Below are 21540 nucleotides of genomic sequence, written 5' to 3'. Positions count from 1 at the left end.
AAAGGGAGCATCGGAGGAGTCAGGTGTGACTTTGACATGCTGACAGTGAACCCAAATAAATGCAGGAGCTCTGCCGTAGTCTGGAGGTGGGAGATGATAGCCTGGGGCGAGCCTGCCTTTAACAGCCAGCAGTCAATATAGAGGAAGACTGGCACCCCTGAATTCCACAGATGAGCTGCAACCACCCCCATCACCTTGGTGAACACCGAAGGGGCACTGGTAAGGCCAAAAGGGATCACTGTGAACTGAAAGTGCTCGTGCCCCACCGTGAATCGCAGGTAACGCCTGTGGCCAGGCAGGACAGGAATGTGAAAGTACACGTCCTGCAAGTCTAATGCTTTTCTCCTGGGCCCAGGGCAGACAAGACCTGAGCAATGTGAGCATCTTCGATTTCTCCTTTTTTAGGAAGTAGTTGAGGGCCCATAGGTCTAGGATAGGACGGAGGCCTTTGTCCTTTTATGAGACCAGAGAGCAGCGGGAATTGCAACCGCAGCCTACTTCTAGCACCGGAACCCTTTCTATGGCTCCCTTGGCCAAGAGAGCCAGGTCTTCCTCCTGGAGCAAAAGTAGATGATCTTCAGTCACCTGGCTGAAGGATGGAGAGAGGGATGGTCTATAAGGGGAGGGAGTAGCCCCTTCAGATAATTTGGAGAACCAACCTGCCCAAAGTGATGTTTTGCCAGTCATGGAGGTGATGGCGAATCCTACTACCAACTGGACACCCCAGTTTTTTAAGGAAAAGACCAGAAGGGCTTGGAGGCTGGAGCTGCCGGGGGTGGCTTGACCAGACCTCTGGCTACCCGACCCACGGTGTTGAAACAAACTGCGCCCTCGTCTGTGCAGGGGTTGTGGAACTTACGCAGCTCAGTGGCTGGGGTAGGGCTGGCATGGCTGAAAGCTCCTTCCATAGCCACAAAAGGAGCGGGAAGGATATTAGGGATGGAAGGCAGCTGAGAGGCCCAAGGACTTGGCTACAGCTTGTGAGTCTTTAAAGCGCTACAGCGCCGTATCTGCCTTGTCTCCGAAGAGACAGGTGCATTCAAAGGGCATGTCCATGAGCGAAGCCTGGACAGCCCCTGAAAAGCAAGATGTTCTCAGCCAGGCTTGGAGTATATAGCCACAGTCGTAGAAATTGCTGTCCAGCCAGTCAGGTGTGTCTAAGCCACATTGAATGGCAAACTTTGCTTCACCTCTCCCGTCTGTTACGGCTTAGGAGAGAATGGCCTGGACCTCCTCTGGAACCTGTGGCAGCACTTGTACAACCGTTTCCCATAGACAGTGGGAATAATAGCCCAATAAGCATGCAGTGTTCACCAACCGCAATGCAAGACTGGCGGAAAAAAAATAATTCTTGCCCCAACTGTCTAGCCTCTTGGATTCCCTGTCTGGGAAAGCGGTAGAGAACATGCCATGGAAGGTAGAGACTTGGACTACCAAGCTCTCTGGGGTTGGGTGGGTAGTGAGGAAGTTTGGGTCACCCGGGGAAGGGTGGTGGGCAATTATCTTGTTGGCAGAAGCCCCTGTGCTGGGTTTGGACCATGTTCCCAGAAATCCGTGAGGGCTTCATTAAAAGGGAGCAAGGGTTCCGAAGAAGCTCCCAGCTGTAGCACCTCTGTAAAGATGTTAAATTTGACTGCCACTGAGGGAAGCTGGAGGTCAAAGACCTCAACTGCCCTACAAACCACTAATGCGCAAGATGCTCCCTCCTCTGTAGCCACAGTGTGGGGGGGTGGAGAAAGCATGCCAGTATTTGGAGAGGTATACAGTCCACTGGCTTCACACAATTTCTCATACCAGTCTATATCCTGTTCATAAGGCTGGTCTTCTAAAAGGTCCAGTGACCCCTCCCATTTTTCTCCCAATCCTAGCTGCCCAGAATAAGGATCATGAAATGACCTAGGACCTGTTGGTCCGATTGGTGCCAGAATCGGCATCTGTCGATGCAGCTCCGATTCCGTGTCGTCAGGAATCAAAATAAGGCTGGAGTTGCCAGTGGGCGCCGGGAAACATGGTGTCGGGACCAGCAAAAGGGAAGGTCGCAGTGCAATGACCGGCGCAGCGGAACCTGAAGCCCCTGCCCTGCAGGCTGTCTGAGGGGATCAGGCTGCTCAAAAAATTAGGCGCATGGCCTCACAGAACTCACCAATTTGAGCGGTGGTCGCTCTGGCTCCCGGAAAAGCAGGAAGGCATGGAGTCAGTCCAGGCACAGGTTCCGGAGAACAAGGCTTTGAATGCGGAGGTCTCTCCATTGCGCCAGCCGATGGACAGGGAGAAGTCAAGACACGATTTGACTTCTTGTATTTTTTTGTGCCTCTTACCTGAGTGTTCTTATGATTTTGAGTGGGACGCAGAGGGCTTGGACTCTTGGAGAGGAGCCGGAACCTTTTTCTCAACCTGGACCGTGATCTCAGAAGAGTGGGGTATGATGTCGCCTGCCGGGTCCCGAGCAGCTTCAGGGACCCCCTCCAGGGATGTGGAATTCCTATAGGCCGACGGCCAGGGCATGTTGTTTGGGGTCAAGGGCAACACGTTTTCATGTGTATTCTGTCCTTGGGACAAATAGGCCCAACCCCCTGCAGCACAAACCCTTTGGCTGCCAGTTTGCCGTACCACATTATGGATCAGGGAAGGTCACTGTCTGCAGTTAAGGTAATATTTGTGTCCATATGTTAATGCTGTTCAAACTTGTAGTTATGGTTCATTAATTGAAAGCCTTTATTAGGGTGAGACCTCTAAGTCAATGTTGTAAGCTCTGACTTTACTACTGACAGTGGTTCCAGTATAAAAATGTGTATACATGCTTTCAAAGTTTAGCAATATGAGGCTATGTATAATGCTCTGATTTGATGCAAATATTTGCAGAAGCTTGAAAGCAAGAAAGAATCATCAATGTTTTCGAAAATGAAATGTTCATAAAAAACATGAAGGCAGGAAAAGACACCATTTCGCTAAACCACCGTAAAATTTTAGGTTCCATTTCTTTGTAGCATCATTTAGTAACGTGTTGATGTATGCTAGTATTTTACAAAAATATTTATAATGGAAAATCTGAGGAACCAGTTTTGATAAGATTATGGTAAAGAAAAATAAACAAGCATTGGCAAAGCCAGTAGGTCTGAAATTGGTGGTCATCTTTTAGTTTTGTCAATGTGTGACTTGTTTTAGCATGTTTTTTGTAAAACCTTATTGGTGTGGGAGCTGCCAGGCCCTCACCATTATAACAAACACTGTCAAAATCACAAAAGTTGTTTTTGGTCTAAAAAAGCACACACTGCCAGTTACTGGCATTGAACAAAACTACTTTATGTGCCGAACTGCTCCTTGTGAAAGAGCAGAATGACGTCACTCACAGTGAAGCCAGATGATACAGAGTGAGAGACAGAATTTTAATAAACACAAAAAGTCACGGTCAACAACGGACCAAATGAGGGGCCCAATTATCAAAGAAAGTCTCAAAAGCGCACCCATGATATATGTCCTTGCATTAAGTGCAGCTATACGGCTTTGGTGAATTCCCAAGAATTTACAGAAGTAGGTCAAGAACTAGTACTCCTATAAAATATTTGTAAACTTTATTTTAGTATGAGCAAATATGCATGTGTAGATTTGCTCATGCAAAAATCTGAGTGTTTGCAAGTTCACTTTCCCTCCAACCACTTTTTTTACCCTAACTCTGGAAGAAGGTTTATGTCTGCCATTGTCAGGAGTAAATTGACAACATTTCTCAGTATGGTAACAGATTAGAGTTGTTGAAAACCCTTAAAACATGCAAGTTAGTAGGTTTGCACAGACTCAAAAAGGCATTCTAACCCTGGAACTATTGCTTACCACTACCTTCAGCCCCAGTATGTAGATCTGTGGAAACGTAGCAACAGAAAGGGACTGCAAGTATTCAAACACTATTATGGTATGAGCACTGGCATAATCAGAGAGCCTATATCAGAGTTCTTATATAATGAGATAACTGCCATAATTTGTTGCCGCACCAAAGGGACAAGTGGGTTTTGTTACAGGACAAGTAGATTTATGAAGCACCTACCCCATGGAAAAGTAGATATTTTATTAAATTCAACACACCCGCCTCTCCCTCAAAGCCTTTGGTCCCATTGTTTGCCGGTCAGAGCATGACTTGGAGTCATGGTCAGGCTCCAGACACCACTGGCAAACCAAATGGAGGCCCGTCACCGACATGGCGCGATGACAGGCACCGTACGGCTTGCACCCTGAAGACTTCCTAGATAACATTCCTACACACCAAAAAAGGGTCGACAAAAGGTCGAAAAACCCTGTCAAAAAGTAATAGAGGGTAGCTTTCTTTACGGATCAGAAATTGACTGGCGCTGAAAGAAACAAACTGACGTCAGCGTGCCTAGGTGGCGCCTATATAGGTGACACGGACGTCACTTCGGGGGCGCACACCGACGTCATGTGGAGCCGACCGACGCCACCTACCGGCACTCAGGTGTAGTGCTCGAAGAAAATTCTTCCGGATCCAGTCTGATACCTGGGGAATTCAAAGGTAAAGAATCTGCAGCTAGATGTCTCTCTCAGTTATGTTTGAAAAGCTCCTGGCCCAGCTGAAAGTGATTTATGATAGTCAGGACATGTAGGACAAGCTCTGGCTCAGCTTTATCTAAAACCTGGACTTGGGGTGGGGAAGGACTCGTGCTGAGCCACCCGACGCCACTTATTAACGCGTGGGAAAACTGCTATAAAAACATACGGATACAATCTGGTGCCTGGTGAGGAATCTGCAATAAGAAATCTCTATCCGAAAGTCCAATCAACAGCACGGGGAGGCAAGAGGGCTGTGAGGAATCTTCAGGAAGAGTGTCAGTAAAGGCAAGTAACTCATTATTCTGATGCATACTTCCAACTGAAGATTACTCACCTTTTGAATCAATACCTAAAGAGTGCCTCCTAAAAGGTGGCGGATCTGAGGAGTGGACATACACCAGAAAATCCTGGAGTACCAAGCTTGGGAAATGGCCCTCCTGGGATACTTGGTTGTAGAAACAGTAATTCGTGGTGAAGGTGTGCACAGACGCTCAAGTTGCAGCCTGGCAGATATCCAACACCAAGACTCTTCTAGACAACTCTGTTGCAGCAGCCTTGGTTTTAGTAGAATGAGGTCAAAAGCCCTCATTGTGGCTCCTTTTTAGCCAGAATGCAGCATGCCTTCATGAACAGGATAGTCTATCTGGATAAGTTTCCCTTCTGGATCTCTTTCCTCTTAGTAACAAAAAAGCCAATAAATAGCTGATCTGGTGCTCCATCGTGTGCTCGATGTAAAGGCCATGGGCATTTCTCAGGCCCAACCTGTGGAATCTCTCCTTTTTAGAGCAGTGAGATGGGGTGAAGAAGGTAGGTAGGGTCATGAACTGTCCATCTTGGAAGTGCAACACCACATTTGGGGAAAAGATGGCCTGAGTTTGCAGCACCAATTTGTCCAGAAAGAAGGTGGGATATGGAGGTTGGGCTGACAGCGCCTAGAGCCACTAACATGGTGCATGAAGGTAATTGCAATGAGGAATACTCTGAACAAGACCACAAGCCTATGATAGTACTGATGTTGAGGTAGAGGCAGGAGTTTATTCATATTTGGAGGCTGCGCCCTCATGATTTCATAACAAGACGTAGGCCTGGCATAGGGTAATGCTGGCTCCCAAGCCAAGACGAACGTTTCAGTCGGATCCGGGTTAGGAGGCACTGGAGTAGGAACAGCCACTTTAGTGGACAGAACCTGTTAGGCTTTTGGCATGGAGTGGAGGCAGGTGCTGGTAGAGGACCAGACAGATCCCTAGAGAGATCAGTTGGTGCTCGGGTGATGTTGCCAGGATAAGCCTGACTGGGGACTCCTTAGGCTCCAAGGAGCTCATAGAGGCTTCAGAGGGAGCAAGCTGTGTCGTACAATCTGTAGCATGGCTTCACCTGTTGCATGGTCGAAAATGTCCTGGGGAACTCATGCCCGGCTGAATCCAGCTACAGGATGGATTCAAAATTAGACTATGTAGGCGGAGTTTGGCTTTTTGAGCGCAGACTGCACAAAGTCTCCCTGGAGCGGTAATGACGGTATGGTGACGAGTTTTTCTTGAGATTGTAGCGAGAATTGTTCACCAACCTCATCTTGGCTGAGGACAGAGACTTCAAGTCGGACTGGCACCTGGCGTGAGCCCGCTCCTTGGACAGTAACATGTCCTGGTGGGGTAAAACTTCACTGATTGCTCTCTGTTGGCATGTGGATGCATCATGAAACATTTGTCATATGAGTTGGAGTCGTCCCTAGACACCCCATGCAGACATTGTGTTGATCTGTGACCAAATTAGGCTTTCATAGCCCAGTTTGAAGCCTGTGCTTTTTAGGGGATACATTTCCCTGCACACTGTCTACAGAAAAACAAATTTGGAGCCTGTAAGCACTGACAAAAGATGGGAGCAGACCTCAGGATTCGCTTTGAGGGGGACAGAAACGAAGGGACTAATGTAAGCATGCAGGTGTGCCACCTTAATGTGGCTCAGTTTTGTCACTTCCTGGGATGGAGTTAGGTCGCTTCTGAGCCAAAAACACCAGCTATGGGCATGCATGTGCAATTACTTTGAAAAAATTCTGGAGAATTTCAAAAGTTGTGGAATCCGCAGTTAGAACTATCAATCAGAATGGATATATAAGACTTATATTTTATACTTCATATTGCAGGGATCTTTTCAGCAGCATTAAGTCATGCACAAATTGGACTTGATAAGCTAATGGGCCCTTCCAAAGGTACTCATTTCTTCTCATCAAGTGTGATATCACCCAGCACTGGCATCTTTAGGCTATAGAATACTGTATTCTGGGACTTGTAGTTTTTATTTTTATTTGGGGTTCCGGTAAAAACTCTCTGAAACAGTAATGTTCATCCTAATAGAAGTAATCATGCAAGCAAGAGTGGTAGAGCACTCCAAAGGGATGAAGAGCATCCTTCGTGCGGGGTTTGATGATGGTGCAAGCTAAACTGTGCTCCTTCACAGGAGACAATGAGACTGAGTGGCTGGAGCTGCCTCAGCATACCTTAACTGATTGGCCAGGGCAGACATGAAGAAATGATACTTACGGCAGATCAGTGGTTTAATCATAGCAAAGAGCTGAGGAGACCAGCCAGACATGATTGTGATACATTATGTATTTCATCACCATAAAAGCTGCTTCTCCAGCTGGCAAGTTAAGGTTAATGCAGAGTCAGCAAGGGGAAAGATATTAAATCACAAGGGCTGGGTGCTAGAAATTAAAATCTGTTCTAGTGACCTGGCTGAGCTCCATTGTGAGAATATTGATGAACTTGCAATAGTCTAACCCATAACGAGTGATACATTGCAGGACTGAATAAGGCCCCTCTTTGATAAAACTTGAATCCATTTTTAAGCCCTCAAGCAAAGACTACCTTGGAAGCTTCCACTTCTCTACTCCCTCTGGTGTTGAATTTCAATACCAGATTCTCTATATCAGTATCATGTCCACCTCTGTGTTCTTCATATCTTTTGGAGTTAGGCCCAGTGTCCACATCTGTATGTTATAGATGGTTGTCATTAACACCGACATCTGAAAGCTCAATGCTGAATTAAATGTTGGCTTTTGCATGGAAAAAAGACATACTCAGCAGAAAATTAACAGGACCACCATTAAAAACAAGACAAGGAAAAATAAGTATTACTAAAGCAATTAAGTCGGGCTTCAGGATAATAGTTGGGTGACTACGTAGGTTACCCTCTGCTGTCTTGAAAAGAAAATAGCAAAATGAATCAACATCTTGGGCTACATCAGCATGGAAACTAGGAAGAAGGACTTTTTGCTAAACAGACTTCATTTGCAGAGCTAAGCTTTATACTCAAAGATGAGTGTTATGAAAAGGATTCAGAAAGAGGATGCACTAGTGTTTTAAGAGGTGAACTACCAAAGCAAATAGTAAAATATTGCACAGTAAATACTTTTGACAAAGACAGCCTTTTTGTAGGATCTAAAAGAAAGTCGGTGTGCGCATATCTTTACTTTGTAGGAAAGGACAGTAAACCCAAATAGGTTACCATGACTGGATGAGTGATAAGTACATAACGCTCGGTCTTTATTACAGGCTAAGTCATTCAAACTGAATGCGCTTCATAAATGAAAAAAAACATACATCTGCAATTAAATTGTCATTGTTGCAGAAAAGTAAATACATCAAAGAAAACCCATGGGCTCACAACTACAAGCTACACATCATGTGCCACTTGCAGTCCAATTAATGGACTATTTGTTGTCTGAACACCAAACTCTAATGTGAACATAAACGGGACAATGTAACCATCACAATACTACAGGACTTTGATTGCCAGCCTATCCAAGCAATGGAAAATCACAATAAGCACATACAAATCAATGGCTGTAGGGAAATGACCCAAGCCCACCTCCCCTCTACTTCCTATTATACTTTTTGTGAAGAACTGATGACGTAAGGCCAAACAGACTACAAAGCTGGTTATCTATAACCAGACCAAAAGAGAGAAAAGGGAGATTTTGGAAGGCAATATAAAGAAAATCTTAAAGACAAGTCAAATAAGAAACCACTCATAGAAAATAAACCATGTCCTCAGAGCAAGTATTGGCAAAGCCAATAGGTCTCACCTATACAAGAGCTATTGGGGTTGGCAATGTGTTTTTGCCATGTGGTACACCAGTGTGGCTACTGTCCAGGACGGCTAGAAGTCACTGATGTGCAGTGTCCTAGAGGGGGGTGGGGTGGTATTGTGTTGTATACTGGATTTGCAGAAGAACATTGTTGTGGAGTGGGGGAGTGGAGTGTTGTAGAGTTGAGTAGATGGGAGTAGAGTTCAGTTGCAGAGTGTGGTAGAGTGTAGTGTCAGATGGGTGGCGTGGAGTGGGGTGGAATAGGGTGGAGTGGGTTGAAGTGGATTGAGGTACTGGTGTGGATTAGATTGGAGTAGATTGAGGTGGATTGGATAGGGTTGGATTGAGTGGGGTGGATTCGAGTGGGTGGACTGGATGGAGTGGATCGGATTGAAAGGGGATGGACTGGGGTGGATTTTACTGAGTTGGGTGGTGGATTCAATCAGAGTAGGGTGGTCTAGAGTGGGGTGAATTAGAGTGGAGGGATGGATTAGATTGAGCTGGACGGGGTGGATTGGACGGGGTGGATTGGACGGGGTAGATTGGACGGGGTAGATTGGACGGGGTAGATTGGACGGGGTAGATTGGAGTGGGAGGAGTGGGGTGGATTGGAGTGGGGTGGATTGGATGGGGTGGACTGACTGGGGTGAACTGGAATGCGGTGGACTAGATTGGGATAGAGAGTGGTGGATTGGGGTAGAGAGTGGTGGATTGGAGCAGAGTGTGGTGGGTTGGATGTATTGGACTGACTGGGGTGAACTGGAGTGGGTGGATTGGAGTGGGGTGATTGTGGTACATTTGAGTGGGGTGAATTGGGATGAAGTGGGGTAGGGTAGATTGGAGTGGGGCAGATTGGAGTGGGGCAGATTGTTCTGGATTGAAACACATTGTTTTGGATTGAGTGGGGCAGATTGTTATGGACTGGGGCAGATTGAAGTGGGGCAAATTGTTTTGTATTAGAGTGGGGTAGGTTGTTTTAGATTGGAGTGGGGCATATTGTTTTGGATTGAAGTGGGGTAGGTTGTTTTGGATTGGAGTGGGACACATTGTTTTGGACTGGACTGGGGCAGTTTGGAGTGGGGCAGATTGTACTGGATTGAATTGGGGCAGATTGGAATGCAGAAGATTGGAGTGGGGCAGATTGTTTTGAATCAGAGTGCAGCGTATTGGTGTGGGGTGGATTGGATTGGTCTGGGGTGGATCGGACTGAGTGGGGCACATTGGGGTGAAGTGGGGTAGACTGGAATGAGGCAGAGTGGGGTGGATTGGGGTGTACTACAAGATTGTGTGTTAAAGCATAATTTCAGAAATTACACATAAAATAGAAACAATGCCTTTGAAGTAAAATAATTCTTATCTTTTGAGAACAGTGCCTACGAGCATAAACAATAGAAAACATGAGTACAAAGTACAGGCATTATATTGGCGTAGTTACTTATGCATACCTGCACTTAACCTTTAATACACATCATAAACACACATTTCGCAATTCGACTACTATTATGGATGACCAACTAGTGTTTCTACCACATGTTAGTAGCCTAAGGAAGTCTTCGATAAAGATGAAATGTGTTGGCTGTGTTCGGTTTTGACCATGTGTTGTTAAAGCTGCGGTTGGATTATATGACATACTGTCAACATTTCTGTTCTCTTCATGTGCAATGCATTGGTACTGCTGAAATAGCATTTTGTACCCACTATACTATAAATGTCAAATGAAAAAAGTGTTTTTAAAGGACTTTTTAACTACAAGAAGTCATGACACTATACATGGAATGTTCCTTTGCTCCAGACTTGTATCAAATGTTCTATTTGGCACTGCCTCTGGTAATGTGCATGATTGCACTTACTTGCAGCAGTAGTGCTATCTGTTGTAGCACATAAGTATTCTGTTTATTGACCACAATTTGAGGGGGTTTAAGTGCTGGTCCTTTTATTCCACTACTGCCTCTTTGTAATGGGTAAAGTTACAAACATGGCTCCCATTTGGAGAATAAATAGAGAACGGATTTTTTCCATGCAAATCAGACAGAGGACAGGTCTTTCTTGTGTAATTATTTGTTTAATTTGAAAGCGGTGCCTGAAGAAAAATGTACATACCTTTGGTAACCACCCTGGTGTAAAAAAAAAAAGAAAAAAAATCATGCAGATCACCCACATTATTAATACCTATTCAAGGGTTCAAACCAGTCCTAAAAACCCTTTCCCCAGCAACGACTCTCAGGTCCTACAAGCTGGCCCAGCCCAGACTCTTCATATGGACATAACATCACTGGAATGTCTTAGGTGCTAACCTGCACACTAACGCCAGTTCCTGGTATTTTGCTTTATTACCCCTTTCCCCATCAAAGAGTATGAAGAGGAGCCCACAGATACAAAACAGTGACAAATACAGCACATCACTTTTGCATACCTTAGCATGTTATTAATCACAGGAACAGAATGCGGGAGGGTGGCAAGGAATGTGTGGGAATAGGATGTGCCAATACTGCTAAAGAGCAGACTACTGCCTCCTATTGCTTTTTGAGAATAATATTTCGCATTCCAACTATTGATCCTTGATGCACATATGAGTGTCTTTAATTAATGTGTTCTACATGATACTGTTGTTCTCTTTATTTGAAATTATGGAGCTGATTACTGCTTCTATTTTTAACGTTTATTTTGTTTTAATTTCTTGGTTGTCTGTCCCCTTTTCCTTCCCCCCCCCCCCCCCCCCCCCATATGTTTCTCTCATCCCTTCTCCCACAGGTCTAAAGTATACCCCAGCACTACCTTACTAGTGTACTGCCTACCGCTTCTGGCACAACTAATCTTATTTGCCAGACGGTAGTGCACACACTACCTTTAGTTTAACGGCCCTGACGAAGTGCCATTTGACCCTTTAGGGGCAGCCTGGGCACGAAACATGTTGACCATTGACATCACACCAGCCCTTTAGGAACATTACTCCAATATAAGGGTACCTACACTGTTCTTAACTAGGCCAGAGCTACCTAATAATAAAACTTGACCTAAGTAGGACTGCTCCAAACCTTTTAACCCACTGTACCTCTCGTGCACTACCTAGCCCTCACACCCGCACGCACCCTACGGCTTCTTCAAAAGATCCCTGATAAAGAGTCCCAGTCTGGGGAGCCCGTCAGGCATTGCGGCGCCAGCCTGACGAGAGGCAAAAGTCCAAATGATGAAGCATGACATCACTTGGGGTGTGTGAGGGCATTACGAAGAAAGACCTGCCTGCCCCCCCTTCCCTTGGTCCTACTAGGAACTGCTCACCCCCCTGATACTGAAGAGGATGTATCCGCCAGAAATATTACTGCAGCTACTGAAATGTTTCTCAAAGTTCAAGATGTCTGTTGACGAGACTTAATAGAATGAATACCCTCAGACTCGCTGCACTGCACTAAGCTGTGTCAGCATAAATGAATCAGTGGCAGTTTTCCTGGCCGCCAAGATGATGTAGAAAGCAAAAGAACACTCAACCCTGGGGATTGGGATGGAGAACCTGACACACCAAGAGCAGGAGGCAAAGGGAAGGTCGGATGCCGTGTGGCAACAGATCAAAGATCCAGTTGCTACTTGGCCACCTAGGAGCGATCAGAGTCAGCTGCCTAAGATCCTCACACATTTTCCACAGAACTCCGGACAGAACTGGAGTCAGAGGATATGTGTATAAAAGGCCCTGAGAACCACAGGGGCCATCCTGATGGAAGTGTATGGCTCAAAGCTGAAGACAGTTCATGTTACGGGCATGAGAAGACTGCCTCCATCACCTTGGGGTGTAGCTCCCACTCGTGGTCCTCCAGCGAGTGATGACTTGAGGGCATTCATTCTCACACTGAGGTAGCCGGTGAAATGGTCCCCTAGCTGCAAGAATGCCCAATGCCTGTTCCCATGTTCACAGGGTAATCACCTACCAACACAGTCCATGGCCCTGCACCACCCTGATTGCTGAGATAATGAACAGCAGTGGTGCTGCCTGACAGAATCTGGGCATTACTCCTGAGATGGTAGGGAGAAAGGGACCACCAAAGCTCGAGCACATATACGTAAAGTTGCTCCTTCGACGCGGACCAAAGGTTCAGAACAGTTTTTCCACCAAGCTGAGCAGTCCAGATCAGTGAGGAGGCACATGTGGCCACAATACCCTAAGCCTGTTGAGGGCTGAATGGGTGAACCACACAAGATTGGAGAGGTTTAGAGGTGACCAAAAGATCTGCACCTGAGCCGAGAAACTTCCTCTGTGCTACAGTCACTGCCTCTTTAGACACTAATAGAGGGCTTCCACCCACACCACCCGGTGTGAGCACCGACAGAATGCTAAAGGCTGTGAGGCCCTACATGACTAGGATCGGAGCTTGAGTCAGACACATCAGAATCATACTTTGACTATCCAGAATCATTTCTAGAGCAAGGAAGACAATCCAAAGGTTTTGTCGACCACGATTCAATAAAGGTCAGCCTCTGCATGGGAATGTGAAGAGACTTATGGATGTTGATTGTATACTTCAAGTCGCTGAGGACAGTCATTGCCCTCTGGAGATTTTCCTGGACAAGTGAGTTTACTCCACCAGCATCAGCCAGTCCAAGCACAGGAATACATGGACCCATACCCTGCAAAAACAGAACTCCAGAGTTTTTGATCAGTTGAGAACTTTATTGATGCTGGGACTCTTCAGCTCCAGAATAGTTTTGAAACTTCCTGTACTGTTGGTGGAACCATTTCACTGAGGAGGCTAAATAGAGCACGCAAGCCATAGCTCTCACCATCAAAGGGCATGTTCATGAGTATGGTGTGGGTGTGGGCATCTCTGGAAGTAGCAGAGGCTTACATCTAAGCATGAAGATATAGGATGACTGACACGTCCATGGACCAAGACACGTCGTCTGAAGAATAGAAGGTGCACTTCAGGACTTGTTTGGAAACGTCCGAACTATTTTTGAACAGATCCTAAAGTGTTTATTTATGTGACGTGATACACTAATGACTATATTTTGCCAGTTTCTACATGACATGGCAGCACAGGAAGTGTCTGCTGTTCAAAGTGCTATGCTGTCAGAGGCAAACAAATCACAACCAAGAGTCCAGTTCTTCAGCTCTCTAATGGGAGGTGTTGAAGACAAAACAATGGGGTTCAGTTCCAAGAGAGAGAGTAAGATTCCCCTTCTCGTTAAGTATAAAATCTACTAGCATTTTGCAAAGATCTATGCTAGCATCAGTATTAAAGTGGAGAATGAGGACATCAGTCTCTGACTCATCTTCTGTGTAGCTGTATGCTTATTAGACCAGGCAATGGCATCTGAGCTGAGCCCAAACAGGTATCCCATGTTGGACAATTTTGAGACCTAGGAACGTACCATGCCAAGGGCACATCATAAAAAATGCTCTGAACTTCTCTTTTGCCACTTGAATGATTTTTATGGTGAAGTGCTCTGGACAAGTGACAGAGCACTGGCCGGCTCTAACTTTCTTGGGTCGTAGGGCTAGAGCCCATGTAGGCAATGTGTTGAGTGGTGGTGCGAGTTTGGAGCACCACCAGAATCATTAAGCAGGCATGAATGAGGTCATCTGAGAAGAGTGATCCTGAGGGTACTGGAGCACTGTGAACAAATCGGGATGGAAGGCGTTGATCTGCACAGGGTCAACTGAGAGCATTGGGAAGATCAGCTTAGATTTTTTCAGTGTTATGATTTTCTTCAATTACGAAAATTCCAGGATCAGGGAATGGCTTTAAGTCTCCAAACGATCTGGGGAGGGGTACCAATTCCACAAAGAAGATGGTCTCTACTTCTTATGGGATCTTTTGTGGGAAGATCTTTTTGGAGATTGTTCCCCGATAGGAGGATGAATGGATACACTTTATGGTATCCCTGAGGACCGTGTCTTCAATTCTGTAACAGCTTTCGATGTTAATCGATGCAACAGATAGCAGGGGATGGCATTGTGTTACCTGCCCAAACACCATATGAAGATTTCATGTGGATCCAGCAAAATCATTTTCTTGTGGCATCTGTGCCAGGTTTTAAATCTTGAAATCTTTGGAAGCAACATCTGATCTAGTCACAACCGAAATGATGAGGAATTTCACCTGTGAAGCACTGAGAAAGCTCCAGACAAGCATCAACGGGGAACAGAAAACCAGAACTGATGCAAGTGTGCCAGCTAGCATCTATTGTACTCTGTCACATCAGGGGGAAGGGAGGTATGGCTGAAGCTGCATGATGCCACATGGAGGTACTGAAGAGATATTGCCGGGGCTAAAAACTAGCACCAGGAGATATATTATTAAGGTGATGAATTAGCAGGAAGATATATTCATCAGAAAGAGCTTACATTTTTTATTTTTTTTAATGCTATCAGTTTATCAGCTTCATTTCAGGAAGTCTTACCTTTCAACTGCTAAAACCTCAATGCCTGATGAACTGCTGTTTCCATATTTGAAGGTGATAAGTTCAGGGTGTTTCTTCTTGGAAGTGATCTTAACCACAGAGTTAAGTGCTTGACGAGACTGTATGTAAGCCAAACCTTTCCGCGATGGAATCTCCCTCAAGCAGAACATGTGCTTCGCAGTGACGAGGAGATGGCTACAAATCAGAAACAAGGCTATTAATATCAAAAAGAATATACAAAATACGTGATGGTTCAAGCGGCTCAGTTAAACAACTTGAGGGAAACTCTATCATTACCCAAGTAGTAAACTTGGTTTCATTACAGATGCGAAAAGCTGCAAATAATTTCTTGATGTGTAAAGCAGTAAATCATTTTATATTCCTTAACGTTTGTGCACATCAATTGAAAAATAAATATGGAAATTAAGATTTAAATGTTGCACTTAATCCTGAAACAATTACATAGATAGCCCAATGCAAAAGACAAAAGGAACACAGAGCTATGGGAAGGTAGAACTGGGAAACACACACACTCATAAACCAAATGGATGCGATGTATTTGCTGGACACATGCATAGCACAACATCTGATATGGTAAGGACTTGTCCAGCATATCCTAGCACCCACCCTCAGAGGAGCTGTAAGAACACAATACTATCAGGGGGAAAAATGAGACAAGGAATAAGGATGGCACGGGGTGCTACAGAGTACATATGCCCCCCCCCCCACCCACCGGGAAGAACAACTGGGGGAATTGACCCACCTCTATGTTAGCCCAAATGTGAAACTACACCCTAAGAAATCCTAATTTCTTTTCACCGGACATGAAGAAAGACTGCACTAGTCGGACTCTGGGTCATCTGGCAACTCAGGAAACTCTCCCAACCGTGAGCATTTCTGAAACCAACACACATACAAGATTCCAGGATGGTTTGACTTGCATGGATTACAGCAAGTTTTCTGACCCAGAATGTCTTCCTAACATCAAAGAATGAGTCAAAGAAGACTACTTTTATCATATTTGTGAGAAAGAACACTTGGGCATTTCCAGCCAATGGCCAAAGTCCTCCCACCCTGTATCCTCACACTTCTCTCATTTAAACCGCTGCCTCCCATGAATGGATGCACCTAACAAACATGTTACTTACCTTCGAAAATGCTCTTTCTGGTGGAAAAAATGTATCTAAGTGCAGACTCATCACCTTGGGGATATCCCCAAGCACCAGACTGGATCCAGAAATTCAAAATAGCAGTGCTCCTGAATGTCAGGAGGAGGTGTCATGTGAATCTGTGACAACTCCATTCCGCTCCGAAACTTATGGTGGTCTTGTCTTTTGGTTGAGAATGCAAACCTACTAGTTTTGCATTGTTTTTTGACAATATTGTTGAGCATCAGCAGAAAAAGTTAAAAGTGAGATGATGTGCATGCTTTCACATGTTATTATAAGCTGGGGAGAAGGAAGAAAGAGCAACTTGGAACGAGGAAATGCAGAGAAAACAGGGAAAAACGTACTCCCATGGAGTGGTGGTGTCAGAATATGAAACAGAGTATTGTTATGTCATGAAGCACCTAAGAGTGAGTGCACCATAAAATCTCCAGATGGTCATGTCGTTGGCAGCAGTAAGTTGGGCTTGCATATACAAGGCATGTAATCTGATGCGCGTCACTCATGACATCACAAACTGCAAAAGAACAACAACAAAAAAACAGACATTAAAAAGCAACGGTGAAAAGATCATGACGAGTGTGGTTATTGAATTCTGAAAGCAATCCAAGATTAACAACCAGCTCAACGGGTGCACGGAATCCCAGCTAAACACAAGCTGAGCTGAAAACAACGAAAAAAAAAACCCAAAACAATGGGGAAAATTTCACAGCAAGTTTTGGATTTGAAAATGCTTTGTTCTTGGTCTAATCACAATCTCCCCGTTCCAAATTTTAAGAGGAATAGTGCTTTTGATGGGTCGATAATGCAGGGCAGGCTGGTCAAGAAAAGGAAATTACATATCAGAACCCCCCTGCTTATGGGCTGCCAGCGGATGAGGTGATGTCAGATTGGCCTGCTTATGGACTGCCAGCGGGTGAGGTGATGTCAGATCCTGCTGCCCACTGGTTGCCCATGTCGGTAAGAGGGCAAACTAAAAGGGTTTTGAGGCTGTAGCTGCAGGAGTGGGTGGTGGACTGGTTATACCTCTGGTTGCATGTCCCACAAGGCTTGTAGGAACCTGTGGGTCTTGGTGGCTGGGCAGGAATGGACGACCAGGTAGCCCATACCATAGCTGCAGAATGGGTGAAAGGCATAATGGGGTTGAGGTGGGGCCATGGAAAGACCAAGGGAGTTGGCAGTGGTTTGGCTGTCCCTAAAGCACTCCAGAGCGACCCTTGACCCCGGTTCGGTGTAGGCCGCTCTCCTCACCGCTTACTGCTGCTCATCTGTGCCTACGCTGTTTTTGCCACCGCTGTATTTGCCTCCCCCGTTATCATTGTTGTATTCTTATTCTGTGTTAACCTGCTTTTTTTCCCCTCCATTCTCCCTGTTATCTCGCTGTGCCCGCTCCCGCCGACTTCTTTCTCCTCCCCCCTGGTGACATTGTTGTATTCTTATTCTGTGTTAACCTGCTTTTTTTCCTCCGTTCTCCCAGTTTCTCGCTGTGCACGCTCCCGCCGTTTTAGTTTCCCGCCGCTGTCTTCCCGTGCGGCCCCACCCCCTTAGAGCCCATTCGCTGCCCCGCTCCCACCTCCCAGCTGCTCCTCCTTCCCTTAACCCCTTATATGGAGGCCGCGCAGCAGTAGATAGAGCGACCCTTGACCCCCGTTCGGGGTAGGCAGCTCTCCTCACCGCTTACTGCTGCTCATCTGTGCCCCCGCTGTTGTTTTTGCCACCGCTGTATTTGCCTCCCCCGTTATCATTGTTGTATTCTTATTCTGTGTTAACCTGCTTTTTTTCCCCCTCCATTCTCCATGTTATCCTGCTGTGCCCGCTCCCGCCGTCTTCTTTCTAGCCCCCCCCCCGGTGACATTGTTGTATCCTTATTCTGTGTTAACCTGCTTTTTTTCCTCCATTCTCCCGGTTTCTCGCTGTGCCCGCTCACACCGTTTTCGTTTCCCGCCGCTGTCTTCCCCTGCGGCCCCGCCCCCTTAGAGCCCATTCGCCGCCGCGCTCCCACCTCCCAGCTGCTCCTCCCTAAGGCCTAAGGCAAGCCAGTCTGTGCCTGTCCGCGCCTGGACCGCGCCCAGCGACAGGACTCATGGCCCCCGCGAATGCCACGACACCTGCGTCTGCTACGGCTCCAGCCCCCTCCACGCACTCAACGCCGGGAGATCACGCACCTGCTGCCTGGCCGTCCCGAAGTGCACTCAAGGACCCTTCTCCTGCCGGAACTGCAGCTCCACCAGCATCCGGCCCGCCAACCCACCCACCCACAGAAGAACCCAACTTCCTCAGATGCATCCTGCTCAACACCCACTCAGCCCGCAAACACGCCATCGAACTCTGGGACCTACTCGACACCAACGCCCCAGACGTCGCCTTCCTGACGGAGACCTGGCTGAATCCCTCCTCGGCACCCGACATCGCCATAGCCATCCCGGAAGGCTACAAGATCACCCACAAGGACCGCACCAACTGAGTAGGAGGAGGAATCGCCATCGTCCACAGAAACACTCTCAAAATCTCGACAGACACCGACGACACCCGCAGCACCGCCGAACACCTGCACTTCCAGATCCACACCGACCCCAACACCACCCTCAGAGGTACAATGGTGTATGGTCGCAGGCAACGGCGGACACAATGACCGCACTATCCCAAAGTGTACCCTTAGTATTAACGTCCGTAATATCTATGGGGAAGGTGTGCGTTAGCCACTTCCAGCACCTGCCGTTGTTGGGTGCTAGCTGCAGAGCAGAGAAATACTGAATTCGGGTTTTTGGAGTGGCGCACTACCAATGTATACACAAAGTTGTTATTCACAATGAGTCGCAAAGTCTTTATAGTTAGTAAACCAATAATGTCTTTTATTGGAAAATGTTTGTCATTTTTAAGACGATTGTCAGCCAACGCGTTTCGTTCAGAGATGAACTTCTTCAGGGCATGTGCGAGTGTTATCTTGTGTGCACTGTAGCGTGTTGCTTGCCAGTCCGGGCCTCCTTGATAAGGGCTCGTAGTCTGGTAGATCAAAGAAAAGGCTGCTTGCTGCTCCGTCTAGACGGAGCAGCAAGCAGCCTTTTCTTTGATCTACCAGACTACGAGCCCTTATCAAGGAGGCCCGGACTGGCAAGCAACACGCTACAGTGCACACAAGATAACACTCGCACATGCCCTGAAGAAGTTCATCTCTGAACGAAACGCGTTGGCTGACAATCGTCTTAAAAATGACAAACATTTTCCAATAAAAGACATTATTGGTTTACTAACTATAAAGACTTTGCGACTCATTGTGAATAACAACTTTGTGTATACATTGGTAGTGCGCCACTCCAAAAACCCGAAACCACCCTCAGAGGTACCCTTATCTACAGACCCCCCAGACCCTGACCACAGTTCAGCGACTCCATCGCCGACTTCATCAGCACACACTCCCTCGCCTCCACAGACTACATCCTCCTCGGGGACCTGAACTTCCACCTCGAGAAGAACGACGACTCCAACTCTGCCACCCTGATCGACAACCTCGCCAACCTCGGACTCAGACAACTCGTCACACCTACCCACTCCGCCTGCCGGCCACACGCTTGACCCAATCTTCTCAGAAAGCTCCCACGTTTACTTCAACCGCACCACCGAACTCCACTGGACCGACCACCGCTGCATGCACTTCACCTTCCAGAAACCCACCATACACCACCGTCCCCAGCAGATGCCTCGTTGCCGCTGAAGCAAAGTCACCGAAGACCAGCTAACCACCGCCCTCGCCCAGAGCCCACCCGCAGACCCAATTGACGCCGACGCCGCAGCCCATAGCCTCAGACAGTGGATCGACGACTGCGCCAACAACCTCGCCCCACTCAAGAAGCCCACCAACACCCACACCAGCAAGAAAGCCAGCTGGTTCAGCGAAGACCTCCAGGCCTCCAAGCAAACCTGCTTAAAACTCGAAAAAAACTGGATACGTGAACAAACTCCGGAAAGCTACACAGCCCACAAGAACGCCACCCGCAGACACCACCACCACATCAGATCTGCCAAAAGGACCTCCTTCAAAGACCGCCTAGACAACAACACACACAACAGCAAAGAGCTCTTTAACATCGTGAAGGAACTCTCCAACCCCAGCTCCAACACCAACGACATCCCACCATCACAAGACCTGTGCAACTCGCTGGCCGCCTTCTTACATCGCAAGATCACAGACATCCACAACAGCTTCGACGCCGTCACCACCCCAGCAACCGCTGAGACCCCAACTCCCCCGACCACCACCGGCACCAACCGCCTGCACGCCTGGACCAACATCAACGACACTGTCAAGATCATGAACACCATCCACTCCGGATCCCCGGAAGACCCCTGCCCACACCACATCTTCAACAAAGCAAGCAGCACCATCGCACCCCATCTCCGGAAAACCATCAACATCTCCTTCGAGACAGCGACCTTCCCTGACAGCTGGAAACATGCAGTGATCAACGCCCTACTCAAGAAGCCCAAGGCGGACCCCAAGGACCTCAAGAACTTCCAACCCATCTCCCTGCTCCCGTTCCCGGTAAAGGTCATCGAAAAGGCCGTCAACAAGCAACTAACCTACTTCCTCGAGGAGAACAGCATCCTGGACACGTCCCAGTCCGGGTTCCGCAGCAACCACAGCACCGAAACTGCCCTCATCGCCTCCACCGACATCAGGACCCTGCTTGACAACGGAGAAACCGCGGCCCTCATCCTCCTGGACCTGTCAGCCGCCTTCGACACGGTCTGCCACCGCACACTACGAACACGCCTTTACGACGCCGGAATCCAAGAGAAGGCCCTGGACTGGACCACCTCCTTCCTCTCCGGCAGAACACAAAGCGACCGCCTCCTCCCCTTCCGCTCCAAAGCCACCAAGATCCTCTGCGGCATACCCCAAGGCTTATCCCTCAGCCCAACACTGTTCAACGTCTACATGGCACTGCTTGCCCACATTGCACGACGGCATGACCTCAACATCATCTCCTACGCTGACGATACCCAGCTGATCCTATCCCTCACCAAAGACCCCCACACCGCCAAAACCAACCTCCACAAAGGTATGAAGGCCATCGCCAACTGGATGAGTAACAGCTGACTGAAGCTGAACTCAGATAAGACTGAGGTCATCATCCTCGGATCCACTCCATTGGCCTGGGACGACTCCTGGTGGCCGACTGCACTAGGCGCACCCCCTACACCCACCGACCACGCACGCAACCTAGGGGTCATCCTCGACTCCAGCCTTTCCATGACGAAGCAGGTCAACGCCGTCTCCTCCTCCTGCTTCAACACTCTCTGCATGCTTTGCAGGATCTTAAAGTGGATCCCCACCGA

At 47.4% G+C, this 21540-nt stretch overlaps 1 protein-coding gene across 4 annotated transcripts in view; it reads right to left on the bottom strand.

Annotated features, from left to right (window-relative positions):
- The window catches only part of TBC1D23 (TBC1 domain family member 23), a 558574-nt gene that overhangs the window by 23410 nt on the left and 513624 nt on the right, over positions 1 to 21540 (bottom strand). For all 4 annotated transcript variants that reach the window (XM_085622378.1, XM_085622377.1, XM_085622376.1 and 1 more), the window contains one exon: positions 15038 to 15232. In XM_085622378.1, the coding sequence (XP_085478504.1) occupies positions 15038 to 15232 (195 nt within the window). The remainder of the gene's footprint in view (positions 1 to 15037; positions 15233 to 21540) is intronic.

Source organism: Triturus cristatus, chromosome 8 (assembly GCF_964204655.1).
Source record: "Triturus cristatus chromosome 8, aTriCri1.1, whole genome shotgun sequence".
NCBI lineage: Eukaryota > Metazoa > Chordata > Amphibia > Caudata > Salamandridae > Triturus > Triturus cristatus.
The sequence above is the reverse complement of the archived record's forward strand: the minus strand, read 5'-3'. Positions and strand labels throughout refer to the sequence as shown.